The sequence below is a fragment of the Lolium rigidum genome, chromosome 2, assembly GCF_022539505.1.
Source record: "Lolium rigidum isolate FL_2022 chromosome 2, APGP_CSIRO_Lrig_0.1, whole genome shotgun sequence".
Classification (NCBI taxonomy): domain Eukaryota; kingdom Viridiplantae; phylum Streptophyta; class Magnoliopsida; order Poales; family Poaceae; genus Lolium; species Lolium rigidum.
In genome coordinates, this window is record NC_061509.1 from 162,244,064 (window position 1) to 162,259,838 (window position 15,775).

A 15,775-nucleotide genomic window follows, 5' to 3' on the forward strand; every position below is an offset into this window, starting at 1 on the left:
GACCTCTTCCTCCCTGAGTTCAATAAACCTTGGGTGATCCACTTAAGAGAAACTTGCTGCTATTCTACAAACCTCTGCTCTTGGAGGCCCAACACTGTCTACAAGAATAGAAGCACCCGTAGACATCACCCTCCCACCTAGGACTGCTCGTGCTCCTACCCCTGCTGATGATGATGGTGATGAGGATGAGGATGATGCGGCTGCACGCGGCGATGGCGAGAGTTCCTGGTCGACCGGGCATGAGTTCTACTGATGGGTGCGATAGCATCTCTCCTCTTTTCTTCGCCTTTTTGGTGTTCCGATGCCAAAGGGGGAGAAGAGAGTAGAGTCTAGGACCACGGGGTTCTTTGATTGTCACAAGCCATGGGAGTTGCTTTATTTGGATTTTATATGGCTTGTGCTTATTTGCTTTGAGTTTTTCAAGAACCATTTGCTACTTCCAATAATTCGTGTATGGATGTGTATGGACGACTATTATATGTGCTACTCTATGTTAGGATGATTATGTGTGCTATGTTTATATATCTTGATATGCACATCTCCATACCATGCTTGTTTCCTAAAGATATTGGGGGAGCTTCTCATGTTCCACAAATGGTGCACTTTGCATTCAAACGCAAATTCTCCAAGTGCACACATTATGGGAGAGTCTGTCGTAATATCTTATATGGAATCAAGGTTTAGAGCTTATCATAATATCTATTTGTGACTCTAGCTCGGTTTGTCATCGTATACCAAAAAGGGGGAGATTGTAAGGGTATTTTACCCTTATCCATTATTTTGGTAACAATGACACCGTGCTAGAGTATTTGGCCTAATATGTTTGTAAGGGTAATCTCAGGTATTAGGCAATGAGGCATAAATGGTGTATCAAAGGAATAAGAAGGCTAAAGGAGACCCCCCACTTCAACAACAATCGAAAAGGGGTCTACAGCAGAAATCCGGTCTGCAGCCCGGTCCAACCGAGCCAAGCAACCAGCCGATCCGGCGCACGGCTCGGTCAACCGGTCGCCAACGGGGCAAGTCCGGCGCACGACCCGGTCGACCGGACGCCAACCGGGCTCCACACGAGAACACGGCAAATCCGGTTGCCGACCGGTCAACCGGCCTACAGACCGGCGAGTCCGGCGCACGGCCTGGTCGACCGGTCGCCAACCGGGCGCCAACCGGCCGCCAACCGGAGGAGCTCCTGGACCATCAAAGGGCGTCTGGTCGCTGGTCCGGTCTGACCGGCCTCACCACCGGGCTGTCCGGTCTGTGGCCCGGTCAACCGGGATTCTCGAGGAAAAAGATGAGGTGGCAAGTGACCAACGGCCATATTTCGAAGAACACTATAAATAAGCCTTCTCCTACCTCTGAACAGTTAGGCACTACACTACAAGCTGTTCTTGAGCTCTCTCTCTCTTACTCCATTGCTAGAAACACCAAAAGCCTCAGATCTACCTCCTCCTCCACCCAAACTCAAATCCCTCCGGAAATCGCTAGAGGAGGACCCGATCTCTTGTTCTACCAAGCCAAATCTCATTCCCCCTTGTATTCATCGAGAAGCTTGCTTCCTAGGGTTCCTTGGAAACCCTAGGTGGGCAAGAAGGAGTCCGAAGCATCCGGGCTGTGGATTTTCTCCGGGCAAGATTGTGAAGGTTTGGAGGCTACCTCAAAGTCTACCACAAGTGAGTGAGCTATTCCTTCGTGGGATAGGCTCCGGAGAATAGGGTGAGCCTTCGTGGCGTGGGGAATCCTTCGTGGGACCTCCACCCCTCCAAACGTGACGTACCTTGTTGCAAAGCAAGGGAACACGGGAATACATCCTCGTCTCCGCGTGCTATCGGTTATCTCTAACCGAACTCCTTACTTGTGATTTAACTGCTTGTGAGAGCCTTCGTGCTCGAGTTAGTTGTATCCTCATATAGGTTGCTTCACCTAGTTTGCATTAGGCTCACCTTTATATTTCGCAAAGCCTAATATTGCAAAGAAAGAATTAAAACTTGTAGAAACCTATTCACCCCCCCTCTAGGTTTACCATCTCTATACTTTCAAAGAGAGTGTTCAACAAAGGATTAAAAGTTCAACTAAGATGAAGAAGGTCCAATTGGCCGATCACGCTGCCATTAATGTTGGTGAAAAGCACCCCCTTGATAACTAGCTTAAACTTACGTCCACACCATTGAGCCGACGATGCCGGTTATCTTCTTCCCGGCCATCGGTGCAGCGACGGCGACGGGTTGGGAACCTTCTGCGCCGCCACGGAGGAAGCGACGAGCCGACGTTGTTGTGTCTAGCGGATGCCACCACGGCACCACCGGTCTCCTTTCGGCCACTACTAAATCTTCAGCGCCTCCTCCAAACCTGAGCGTCTCCACGACCTCGGCCATCGTTGACCTGCACTCCGCCGCGTTCAGGGAGCACAACATGGCAATTGGCGGCGTTCAGGGATCACACGCCTGGTGGCCCGCCTCATCAGAGCAAGTACAATAAGGTATAGTCAGCTGGTTATAAGAGATAAAATATTATAAGTTTGCTTAGTTGGAGGAGAGAGGTTAGGAGAGAGAAGGGAAGTGGGCTCTTATCTAATAGCCAGCTCTAGCACGTGCTCCTAAGCACTATGTGAGACTAAAATGTGGGTCATGTATTGTAAAAGTACTACACTTTTTATAGCTTACTATTGTATATGTTAGCTATAAGTTAACTATAGATAATGTGACAAATTGTTATAGCCGGTTGCCGGCTATGCTATTGTTCTTCTCGCTCTCGGCCGAGTGGAGCTCTCGGACAAAACTGCACGATTCTGACAGCCGGGCCCCACGTGCCCGTCCCGTTCCGTCCAACCAACCAACTCTCTCTGACTCATCAATCTCGCCATTGAAGTCGCCATCCTTCCCACGGAACCGCCGACGCCACCGCAGCAACAAACGGTTCGCCCCGTGACAACGGCAAGACAAGCCACAGACCACCGCATCTCCGTCCCCGTCTGCCTCCTCTCCGTCCTGCTCCTCCTCGCGCGATGGCTTCCGGCGCCGTCGACGCGGCGGCTGAGGCCGTGGCCGCGGTCGGGATCTCCGGCGGCGGCGGCGACGACGAGTGGGCCCAGCCGTCGCCCGCGCTGCGGCGGAACCTGCGCCTCCTCTCCCACGACCAGGTAACCAAACCCCGCTGCCACTTCCTGCACTCCTACCACTACTGGTACCAGTAGCCGTATGCGGCTGCCATATCATCTTCCGCTCTCGAACCCCACCTTGCAAATCCAGTGCCTTTTCGGTACTTTACAGTAGTTCACACGATGTAATCGCAAGATGCTGATAGTGGAGTTCGCACTATCTGATGCACACAATAATTTAACGCTGGTACGGCTAACTACTGCCTCGGCTTAGTTCCCTCACGTGGTGATGCTGATTGCCTTGCCTTGCCCGGCCCACCCGCCCTCACCTGCTGCAAAGTTAGCAGAGCTTCCTGGAATGCGATTCTGTCCCTACTGTACTCTCATCCTGCTAGATTCTGAACATTGGCTTGACCGAGCATACGTTACGCTCTTTGATTTGTGTGTACAAGTGGCAGTTCATTCATGGAATTTCGGTGGATTATAGCGCACATTGTTTGAGCTTGAGTTTTCTGCAATACCTGTTGCCTGGTGGTTGTAGGTTGAACTTGCCAAGATGCTGCTGAATGAAGGCCAGGGGCACCTGTTTGAACACTGGCCGGAACCGGGTGTTGATGATGACAAGAAGAAGAGCTTCTTTGACCAGGTTTGTCTTTGCTGTATCCGTGGACTATTTCAGCACCAGTGTCACATGGATTCATAGTTCTTTGCACTGAGACCCTTACCAGAAGATACACCTACTTTATTGTGACAAGTTTTAATACGATAAAGGACTTGTCTGCTACTAGATTTCTATTGGAAGTTAACAAGTTTCATATTTAAGATTGTTTCTTTTCCTGCTAAAGTTTCCACTGTATAGGTCTGTCGGTTGCATTCAAGCTATCCTGGTGGGCTGGCATCATACATCCAGAATGCCAAAAAGCTTTTAGCGGATTCCAAGGCAGGGCAAAATCCATACGATGGTTTCACGCCTTCTGTAAGTCCATTGCCATGCGCCCTTTTTCATGAATTTGTTGGGCTGTCTTCAAATGCGCTTTCTTGTGTTGTATATGATCTCAACTGTCGATTCCAGATTCTTGATTGCTTCTTCTTTTTTCTGCTCTGAACCATTGTGTACTGATATGCCTCCTCCTGTATTATCTGAAAGAAATGCATGGTTGTATTTTCAGGTTCCCTCAGGGGAAGTATTGACCTTTGGTGATGATAACTTCCTGTCGTTGGAAGCAGCTGGGGTAAAAGAAGCACGCAATGCTGCATTTGTTCTTGTTGCTGGTGGTCTTGGTGAAAGACTTGGTTACAAAGGAATTAAGGTAATGTGGCTTGAGTTCCTAATGCAGAACTTATAGCCAAGAATTGGAAAGATTGTCATGTGACCGTATTACAGTTGAAGTTTTTCATTCATAATTTACCATGGGAGCAGGCAGGCATCCATTAATTAGAATACTAAGGAAGCGCTTAATTTTGGAATGCTAAGGAAGCGGATGCTCTAAGTAGATCTAGTGTTCTGCTGTCATGCAGCTGCGGTATTGATTGCTTTATTAGAATACTTCCACTTTCACACCCTATGTTTATGCTATAGTTTTTCTTCTTTTGCATTTGCTGGTTAGCACTACCGCACATCATGCCAGACATAGAACATAAAACTCTGCTCAGAGCAAAATTTACGGATGTACAATGAACAATAAGAAATACTGAAATCCATCTTCACAAACCAATAAGGTGCACAGACTTTTAATTAGGATAGGATTAAGAACGCTTGAGTATCACTAGCTTTGGCCTTTGGAGCCCATTATCAACTTTTAAGACTATCGTACAGATAATTTCATTAGTCTTATTGCTTGGTAGCAACATGTAAATCATTCCCTGTGGACATATATGGTTTTGTTGAATGATCTTGACTTCAAGCAAAGCTTATGAAAGTACCATCTCACTGATTTTATTAGTTATTTCATTGCACAGGTAGCACTCCCCAGGGAAACAACCACTGGGAAATGTTATCTTCAACATTACATAGAGTCTATCCTGGCTTTACAAGAGGCCAGCTGCAAACTGGAAGGTACGTAGACTATGGTACATGTGCAATCTATTAGTCACTTGCTAGAATTTTTATGATTTCTGTCATCGTTGATTATTTTCTCACTGATACTTTTTATATATTTCCTATGATACTTTTCGTTGTTCATTGTTTTTAGTACCAAATGTTTTCTAACTTGTTAATAATATTTTGATTCTCGCAGTAGGCACTGGCTTGCTTTAGTTGAAATTTTTCTTGAAACAAACTACCAGTTTTTACAACAATGATGTTGGAAGTATTTCTCTGCTATGTTTCCTGTTGGTTGGTGTGACTGGCCTGAATGAGCTAACCTGAGGTTGTAGAAGTAACTTGAATGGCTGTTGTTATCATGTAAAGAAATGTTGACACTGAAATATGTATCACCTAATGCAACTTTGTATTTATACAACTAATTTGTACTTAAACTAGACCAAGATGTACTTAGGCCAAGTTAAAGAACTGAATAAGATAAGATAAGTTACTATTAAACCAGGCTTCCTTGGTATCTGATTTCTAATTCTATCCGCGCACTGATAGTATAGAATTGCACCTCTCCTTTTCCCAACCTTATAGAACTTTAGAGAACATGTTGGATAAAGAAACATAAAATTTTGCGTTTGTTGTAAATGGCTCATCTGGCATGATTTTAAAATTCTGACATTGCGTTAACTGATTAATATTCATTCTTTGAGTGTGCAGGGGGATGTGATACGAAGATCCCATTTGTTATTATGACTTCGGATGATACAAATGCACTGACCATCAAGCTTTTGGAATCAAACTCCTATTTTGGAATGGAACCATCACAAGTCAAAATTCTAAAGCAGGTGGCTGTCTATTTTGTTTTTTATACTATGTGCTTCTTAGGGGCAAAAAACATATACAGCTGTTACTATTGGTGCTGATTGATTCTTATTTGTTTCAGGAAAAAGTGGCATGTCTAGCGGACAATGATGCAAGGCTTGCATTAGATCCAAATGACAAGTACAGGATCCAGGTGCTAACTTGTTAGACTGATCATTAATACTGGGGTTTAAAGTGTGTGACGTCTTATTGTTGTTTTTGTCTTCTTGAGTTTGCACTTGTCTTAATTCTGTTTCGTGATTGGCAGACAAAGCCACATGGGCATGGAGATGTTCATTCTCTTCTTTATTCAAGTGGTTTACTTGAGCAATGGTATGCCTGTTGATTCAAGAGGTGTTTCTCATTCAAGAAACTTTCTCATCAGAAAAGTTGGCTTGTTTGAAGAAAAATAACTGTTAACTGAAATATTAGTAAAGCATAATCAATCAAAGATCAACCACGTACACGTAGATTTTATGAACATTGTTTTCTGATACTTCACTTTTTTTTACAGGAAGAGTAAAGGGCGGAAATGGGTTCTCTTTTTCCAGGACACAAATGGGTTGCTCTTCAATGTTTGTACAATGCCCTTTTTGACTGTATTTTGATTGGGAAAACACTTAGGGAACTGGGAACTTAGTTCTACCATCTTTTTGTAGGCAATACCATCAGCGTTAGGTGTCAGTGCTACAAAGGGATACAATGTTAATTCTCTTGCAGTTCCTCGAAAGGCAAAGGAAGCCATTGGTGGAATAACCAAACTTACACATGTTGATGGTAAATTTGCTATATTCACCTCATTTCATGTGAGCTTTCCTGATAGGTGGACAATATGTTGCGAATCAAATAGTGATTCTAGAGTAGACCAGTATGGCGGAAATCAATAAAAATTCCATCGTTGTTCAAACATATTTATGCTATCGCTATTGTTCAGCTTGTTCTGTACTGTCCATTAATCTACGATTATGACAGAAGAAGGCATTTTCACACGTTTTTTTCACTTATGTTCAACTATTTGTTCTGTCAAATTGACTTGGATTTGTTCTTATGTGTAGGTAGAACAATGGTGATCAATGTTGAGTACAATCAACTTGATCCACTCCTTCGTGCAACTGGGCATCCTGATGGAGATGCAAATAGTGAAACAGGCTACTCACCATACCCTGGAAATATAAACCAGGTAACAGTTATGTTAAAACACTTGAGATTTGTCTTCCTAATGATTTTTTTGCTTCATTAGGTCTTAAATACTGAAAATATGGCGGTTAACCTGTTAATTAAGATCATTAGTGTGATCTTTTAGTTTAGTATCAACACCACAATGACATACATGTAAAAAAAAACACTACAGTCAGATACCATAGGTGTTGCTGTCATAAATTTTAGTATAACTGGATTAATATTTTACATGTTCTCCATTGTTCTGAAAATGAACAACACTCTCTTGTGAGCTTTTGTATGCATAATATCTTGGAGCTTCCTTTTTTTATGCTGACTTTATATGCTGCCCTTTTGCAGTTGATACTGGAGCTTGGGCCGTACATTGAGGAGCTCAAGAAAACACATGGTGCCATTTCTGAATTTGTAAATCCAAAGTAATTATTCAGCCCATTTTCTCCAAGGACTTTATATTTACAATGCTAATTATTGCAACAAGTATCTATCCACTTTCAGTTCAGTTTTTGAGGGCTGTTTCTGTCAGTGGTCATTTAAGGTTGCAGAATGAACTTGCTCCTGGTTTTTCTCTTCCTCTTTTTAACCTAATTATTAGTGTTTATATTTTTTTGCATTATGCAGCACTTGCTGTTAAAAATTCCTCTCTTTGATATCGATTCATCGGTGTACATAAAGTTATCTTATCTGCCTGATAACATGTGTTTTCATACTATCTTCTTAGTTGCATCATTGATTTAAGAGTTTACAACTTATCTCAGAAGTACTATTTTTAATAATATCGAAGTCTGTTCATATATCCTGATGTGATATTGTCAGTTTTGTTGACCAGAACTTGGAGTACTTTATTCTAATTTTATTCTACTTTCATCATTTTCTCAATTTAGGTATACTGACTCTACCAAGACAGCATTCAAATCCTCCACTCGTCTTGAGTGCATGATGCAAGACTATCCAAAAACACTACCTCCAACTGCGAAAGTTGGTTTTACGGTAAGGAACATCTTACAGCTGAGGCCTCCCTTGAAAGAATGCTTTTCTTTTTCTTAGCTGACCGACTATAACTTTTTGATTATATATCTTGCACAAGAAGCATGTTGCTGCTTCCTAGTACTTCCTTCAAATTTGGTCTTTCCAAATCCTACTATGTTGGACATCGTGAATCTGATCATAAGTAATGCTGGTGTATGTAATTAGGTATGCAGTCAACACCTACATATCAGATCTGCAGACTCAAATTGGTGAACTTTGTATGCCCCATAGATGAGAGGGGGTTCGGATTATCTGTGTTAGCTGTAGTCTCTTCACAGAAGTTAGTATTACATCTGTATGATCTATGTTGAGACCATCTTGTTTCGTACCGCAGAGTTGTATACCTTCCCTACGGAACGAACAGTAAACCACCCACATGCTTATAGAAGTAGGCACGTACAATCATACAGCTGATTTTGTTTTCTTACAGGGATGGCATCATAACTATACATGGTCCTTACATTGATCCTATTAGTAATTTGGTATATATGAATCAGATGCAAAAGAAGAAAGTTCTCTCTTGAGTGATTAGGTTTCATGTCCTTACTGTTCTGTTCTAATTCCTTGCCCTTTTTCAATGTAGGTGATGGATACTTGGCTTGCATATGCTCCTGTAAAGAACAATCCTGAAGATGCAGCTAAAGTATGATTTCTTCCCTTTACACTGAATTTTATGTATTTTGCATCACATATACGTCTAAACCTGCGTATGAAGCATTTATGATTGGTTGGAAGAGGGCTTGCTCTGAATTTATGGTCATATTGAAGAATTGTGATCCAAGTTAAAGTATGTATCCTGATAGCCATGTTAGTTGTCAGTACTGACTTTGCCTTATTGTGACACGCCGAGAACTAAAGATCCTCTTCACTCTTATGGTGCCATTTGTATTTCATATGCACATTGATGTCATTATCCTCAATTAAAATTTGGAGTAGGTTACTATTATACACATATTATGCGAGAGCCATACTTCAGTTTCTAAGCTGTTGGCTTTGGTGTTTCTTTATTTGAGAAGTCTACAATATACCTGATGTAGGTTCCAAAAGGCAATCCTTTTCACAGTGCAACCTCAGGAGAGATGGCAATCTACAGGGCAAACAGCCTTATTTTAAGAAAGGTGATGACATTAGCAGGCACTTAATCCTTGTCAACTTGCTTGCGTTCCAGCTCAACAAGCTTCTTTCTCCCCTTCTTTTACAGGCTGGTGCACAAATATATGACCCCGTAATCAGCACTTTCAACGGTCAAGAGGTGGAGGTTTGGCCACGCATAACCTGGAGCCCGAGGTGGGGTCTGACATTGAAGGACGTCAAGCAAAAGGTGAACGGAAACTCTTCAGTATCCCAGAGATCAGTTTTGGTAATCAATGGCCAGAACGTCATCATCGACGGTCTTTCCTTGGACGGTGCTCTTATTGTCAACTCCGTCGATGAAGCAGAGGTAACATGAAACACCGGTAACTGAAAGAAAACTAGCAAATTTCTGTGGTTACTGTCATCTTAGCGGTGAATTCTTTGTTACCACAGGTCAAAGTCACCGGTCACATAGAAAACAAGGGCTGGCCTATCCGGCACATCGACTATAAGGACACCTTGGAGAAGGAAGAGACCAGGATCCGCGGATTCAAGTTTGAGAAGGTTGAGCAGCTGGAGGTGAACTATACCGAGCCTGGGAAGCATTGCTTGAGTTCATGAACAACCATAACGGGTTGACACATGGTCCCTGCCATTTCCAGCTGGGAATAGTACAGTTGTGGGTACCATACCTTGTCCTCCTAATATTGGGCGGCGTTCACTGTGTGATAATAGCAATAAGCTGAAACCATTCTTTGAACTTGCAAGGGTAATAAGGAGCAGGGCTGCTTCACCAACCAGGCAGTCACCAGCTCACCATTCCTAATGTGAATTTGTAACTAGTGGCCATTTACTTGTCTCTCTAAAGTAAAGGAAATTGATAGTTTTTGCATATGGTTGGTATCTGAGGCTGATTATTTTTTTGTACAGTACTTGACACTCTGCACAGAAAATAAAGATTGGTAGTTCCTTTTGTGTTCAATAATGGAGTCTCTCTTTGTGACGCGTGGAACTGTCTGAATACTGCTGGAATTGATTTGAAAAATAAAAGACGAGACCGATAGCTAGCAATTAAATCGAGTATAAAATGATAAATACTTTGAAAAATAATACTAGTTAAAAGATGCTTGAAATCTGGAGGCGGACAATGTGCCTCAGCCGTATACAGAACACCTTTTGCTGGTCCACTAACCTCATCTAAAACCTAACCCAACAGATTCGAGGAATTCTGCAAATTGTTCTACGCTAAACATCAATGTTTTCCGAACAAATACATAAAGGAAGTAAATATCTTCTACTGTATTCATGCAAGGACCCGCTTATATGTCTGACAGTGTATTGCAAACCATATTGGACAAAACAGATGGGTACTATTACAAACCATATGAGACACGTAAGCTCAGTTTTCATGGTTTCACAGCATCATCACAGGACTTCGAAAAACTGGAATTTAGTGCTCACATTATTAAGGACCATAGTCTGTAGCATATGAGTAGGGAACAAATAAATTCGGTATTCATCATTGGCATACATCAAGTTTTGTGCCGTGTGTAGCTGATGAGTGGAGCAGCACTTCACTGTTGCAGGCAGGTCTAATGGGCACGACTCGACGCAGTAGGGCTACCCTGGCTGATGAGCCATCCTGTTCACTTCCTTCGTGTCTTGGAATGTTCGGTTTCAAGATTGACGAACAGTAGCCTTTTCCTGTTAATCCCCGTTGGTACTTGACTTCTGTTGGACGCTATGATCTCAGATTCTCAGCAGGACATTGCGGGTGACTAAGCGCGTCGTTTGATGCCGTGCCACTCTCTCAGCGAGAATTCGCCGAGCAGCACTGGTAAGGATGAAACCAGACAGGGCCACAGCGGTAGAGGGCGCTCATCGACTGAACAATTTGCGACGATAGTGAACAAATCTCTACCAAGTGCTGTTCCACTGATTCATCTAGTCTGGACCTTGAGGTGTGCGCGTAATGTCTCAACCTACATGAACTCGCCACAAGGGGATGGGCGTTCGTATTATTTATCCATGAAAAGAGACAGAATTTATATAATATCAAATAAGCTAAGATTTCAAAATTAACATAATCGGGGATGTAGCTCAAATGGTAGAGCGCTCGCTTTGCATGCGAGAGGCACGGGGTTCGATCCCCCGCATCTCCAATTTTTAGTTTCTTTTCCTTCAGAAAGACCATTTTCTAGGCAAACGTTTTGCCTTTGAAGCACAGTTTAAATTCACATGTTCTCACCGTTTCAAAAAAAAATTCACATGTTCTCCACCTTCACTTCTTCTGGCCCATCTTTGATTAGATTTTTCTAGTCAGATATTTTCCTTCTGAAACCGGGTGCCACTACACGAAGGCCGACCTTTGAGAAGGGAAAAACCCATCCCCCGCGCGCGCTCTAGCGACGACACGTGTCGCGCGCGGAACGTGTCCCCGGGAAAAGACGCGAATCGTTTTCCGGGTTTGGTTTTTTCCCTTTACGCGCCGGTAGACCCGTTAACAATATGCGGACCCGTTAATCTTCTTTTTCCCTTTACGCGCGCAGTACGTTTTCAAAAAATTGGGCGGGACTTTCTTTTTTGCTTTTTCCTTTGTCTTTCCGGGCTGTGAGTTTTACGGGGAATTAATGGGAGGGAGGTAGCACTTTCAAATTACAATTTTTTTAATTCCAACGAGTGCTACGAGATGACATATGTCGAAGCGATTGCTACGGCTCGGCTTCGCCTCGTATCAAGGCGCCTTCGGCGCATCAAACATTAATAAACATAATGAATGGCAGACATATGTCGTTGTCCCCGTTTGTCGTTACCCCCATATGTCGAAGCGATTGCTACGGCTCGGCTTCGCCTCGTATCAAGGCGCCTTCGGCGCATCAAACATTAATAAACATAATGAATGGCAGACATATGTCGTTGTCCCCGTTTGTCGTTACCCCCATATGTCGAAGCGATTGCTACGGCTCGGCTTCGCCTCAGTATCAAGGCGCCTTCGGCGCATCAAACTGTTGTTTTTTTTTTCTATTTTATTTCTTTTGGAAAGGTTTCTGTTTGATTTTCTCTTTTATTGTCTGTAAAGTTTCCGTTTTCTCTTTTATTCTCTGGAAAGATTTCCGTTTTCTCTTCTATTCTCTGGGAAGATTTCCGTTTTCTCTTCTATTGTCTGTAAAGATTTCCGTTTTCTCTTCTATTGTTTGTAAAGATTTCCGTTTTCTCTTCTATTGTCTGTAAAGATTTCCGTTTCCTCTAGCGGAGGTACAGGTTCGAAGGGGTGTGAAGTACATCCTAGGCGTAGAGACGAGTACAGGTTAGGTAGAAAGAGGAGCACGGTACTGTGTTTCTCTTTTGGTTTCTCTGGGAAGATTTTCCGTTTCCTCTAGCGCAGGTACACGTCCGAAGGGGTGTGAAGTACATCCACGGCGTAAAGACGAGTACAGGTTAGGTAGGAAGAGGAGCACGGTACTGTATTTCTCTTTTGGTTTATCTGGAAAGATTTTCCGTTTCCTCTAGCGCACGTACAGGTCCGAAGGTATGTGAAGTACATCCACGGCGTAAAGACGAGTACAGGTTAGGTAGGAAGAGGAGCACGGTACTGTATTTCTCTTTTGGTTTCTCTGGAAAGATTTTGCGTTTCCTCTAGCGCAGGTACACGTCCGAAGGGGTGTGAAGTACATCCTCGTCGTAGAGAAAAGTACAGCGTCGGAACCAAGAAGAGTACGAGGTAGTTTCTCTGTTTGTTTCTCTGGGAAGATTTTCCGTTTCCTCTAGCGCAGGTACACGTCCGAAGGGGTGTGAAGTACATCCTCGGCGTAGAGACGAGTACAGGTTAGGTAGGAAGAGGAGCACGGTACTGTGTTTCTCTTTTGGTTTATCTGGAAAGATTTTGCGTTTCCTCTAGCGCGGGTACACGTCCGAAGGGGTGTGAAGTACCTCCTCGGCGTAGAGACGAGTACGGAGTTAGGTAGGAAGAGGAGCACGGTACTGTGTTTCTCTTTTGGTTTATCTGGAAAGATTTTCCGTTTCCTCTAGCGCAGGTACACGTCCGAAGGTGTGTGAAGTACATCCACGGCGTAAAGACGAGTACAGGTTAGGTAGGAAGAGGAGCACGGTACTGTATTTCTCTTTTGGTTTCTCTGGAAAGATTTTGCGTTTCCTCTAGCGCAGGTACACGTTCGAAGGGGTGTGAAGTACATCCTCGTCGTAGAGAAAAGTACAGCGTCGGAACCAAGAAGAGTACGAGGTAGTTTCTCTGTTTGTTTCTCTGGGAAGATTTCCGTTTCCTCTAGCGCAGGTACACGTCCGAAGGGGTGTGAAGTACATCCTCGGCGTAGAGACGAGTACAGGTTAGGTAGGAAGAGGAGCACGGTACTGTGTTTCTCTTTTGGTTTATCTGGAAAGATTTTGCGTTTCCTCTAGCGCAGGTACACGTCCGAAGGGGTGTGAAGTACCTCCTCGGCGTAGAGACGAGTACAGGTTAGGTAGGAAGAGGAGCACGGTACTGTGTTTCTCTTTTGGTTTATCTGGAAAGATTTTCCGTTTCCTCTAGCGCAGGTACAAGTCCGAAGGTGTGTGAAGTACATCCACGGCGTAAAGACGAGTACAGGTTAGGTAGGAAGAGGAGCACGGTACTGTATTTCTCTTTTGGTTTCTCTGGAAAGATTTTGCGTTTCCTCTAGCGCAGGTACACGTCCGAAGGGGTGTGAAGTACATCCTCATCGTAGAGAAAAGTACAGCGTCGGAACCAAGAAGAGTACGAGGTAGTTTCTCTGTTTGTTTCTCTGGGAAGATTTTCCGTTTCCTCTAGCGCAGGTACACGTCCGAAGGGGTGTGAAGTACATCCTCGGCGTAGAGACGAGTACAGGTTAGGTAGGAAGAGGAGCACGGTACTGTGTTTCTCTTTTGGTTTATCTCGGAAAGATTTTGCGTTTCCTCTAGCGCAGGTACACGTCCGAAGGGGTGTGAAGTACCTCCTCGGCGTAGAGACGAGTACAGCGTCGGAAGCAAGAGGAGTACGAGGTAGTTTCTCTGTTTGTTTCTCTGGGAAGATTTTCCGTTTCCTCTAGCGCAGGTACACGTCCGAAGGGGTGTGAAGTACCTCCTCGGCGTAGAGACGAGTACAGCGTCGGAACCAAGAGGAGTACGAGGTAGTTTCTCTGTTTGTTTCTCTGGGAAGATTTTGCGTTTCCTCTAGCGCAGGTACACGTCCGAAGGGTTGTGAAGTACATCCTAGGCGTAAAGACGAGTACAGGTTAGGTAGGAAGAGGAACACGGTACTGTGTTTCTCTTTTGATTTATCTGGAAAGATTTTGCGTTTCCTCTATCGCAGGTACACGTCCGAAGGGGTGTGAAGTACATCCTCGGCGTAGAGACGAGTACAGGTTAGGTAGGAAGAGGAGCACGGTACTGTGTTTCTCTTTTGGTTTATCTGGAAAGATTTTGCGTTTCCTCTAGCGCGTGTACACGTCCGAAGGGGTGTGAAGTACCTCCTCGGCGTAGAGACGAGTACAGCGTCGGAAGCAAGAGGAGTACGAGGTAGTTTCTCTGTTTGTTTCTCTGGGAAGATTTTCCGTTTCCTCTAGCGCAGGTACACGTCCGAAGGGGTGTGAAGTACCTCCTCGGCGTAGAGACGAGTACAGCGTCGGAACCAAGAGGAGTACGAGGTAGTTTCTCTTGTTTGTTTCTGCGGGAAGATTTTGCGTTTCCTCTAGCGCAGGTACACGTCCGAAGGGTTGTGAAGTACGTCCTCGGCGTAGAGACGAGTACAGAGTTAGGTAGGAAGAGGAACACGGTGCTTGTGTTTCTCTTTTGATTTATCCGGAAAGATTTTGCGTTTCCTCTAGCGCAGGTACACGTCCGAAGGGGTGTGAAGTACATCCTCGGCGTAGAGACGAGTACGGGTTAGGTAGGAAGAGGAGCACGATGCTTGTGTTTCTCTTTTGGTTTATCCGGAAAGATTTTGCGTTTCCTCTAGCGCGGGTACACGTCCGAAGGGGTGTGAAGTACCTCCTCGGCGTAGAGACGAGTACGAAGTTAGGTAGGAAGAGGAGCACGGTGCTGTGTTTCTCTTTTGGTTTATCACGGAAAGATTTTCCGTTTCCTCTAGCGCAGGTACACGTCCGAAGGGGTGTGAAGTACATCCACGGAGTAAAGACGAGTACAGGTTAGGTAGGAAGAGGAGCACGGTACTGTATTTCTCTTTTGGTTTCTCTGGAAAGATTTTCCGTTTCCTCTAGCGCAGGTACACGTCCGAAGGGGTGTGAAGCCATCCTCGTCGTAAAAGACGAAGTACGATTAGGTAGGAAGAAGACACTGATGCTTTGTATTTCTCTTTTGGTTTCTGCGGGAAAGATTTTCCGTTTTCTCTAGCGAGGTACACGTTCGAGGGTGTGGAGTACAGCGATGACGTAGACGAGTACAGGTTTCGCATCAAAAGGAGTACGAGTCGTTTCTCCATCGCAGTATCGGGTGAGGCAAGTACAACGGTGAGGACCGGTCGTGTTTCCCTA

At 44.3% G+C, this 15,775-nt stretch overlaps 1 protein-coding gene and 1 non-coding gene across 2 annotated transcripts; both read left to right on the forward strand.

The window, feature by feature from the left end:
* The first annotated feature begins 2,991 nt into the window (after window positions 1-2,991).
* LOC124692520 (UDP-sugar pyrophosphorylase-like) lies at window positions 2,992-10,251 on the forward strand. Its single transcript, XM_047225919.1, has 17 exons — window positions 2,992-3,136; window positions 3,636-3,740; window positions 3,954-4,070; window positions 4,264-4,404; window positions 5,054-5,150; window positions 5,847-5,974; window positions 6,073-6,144; window positions 6,259-6,323; window positions 6,505-6,565; window positions 6,650-6,767; window positions 7,046-7,170; window positions 7,509-7,585; window positions 8,051-8,156; window positions 8,779-8,838; window positions 9,233-9,313; window positions 9,397-9,636; window positions 9,723-10,251. Exons 1-17 carry the CDS (start codon window positions 3,002-3,004, stop codon window positions 9,888-9,890), a joined length of 1,896 nt encoding a protein of 631 aa, XP_047081875.1. The 5' UTR covers window positions 2,992-3,001; the 3' UTR covers window positions 9,891-10,251.
* Window positions 10,252-11,358: 1,107 nt separating this feature from the next.
* On the forward strand, window positions 11,359-11,431 carry TRNAA-UGC. Its single transcript has one exon. It is a non-coding gene; the product is annotated as a tRNA-Ala (tRNA).
* The last annotated feature ends 4,344 nt before the right edge of the window (window positions 11,432-15,775 follow it).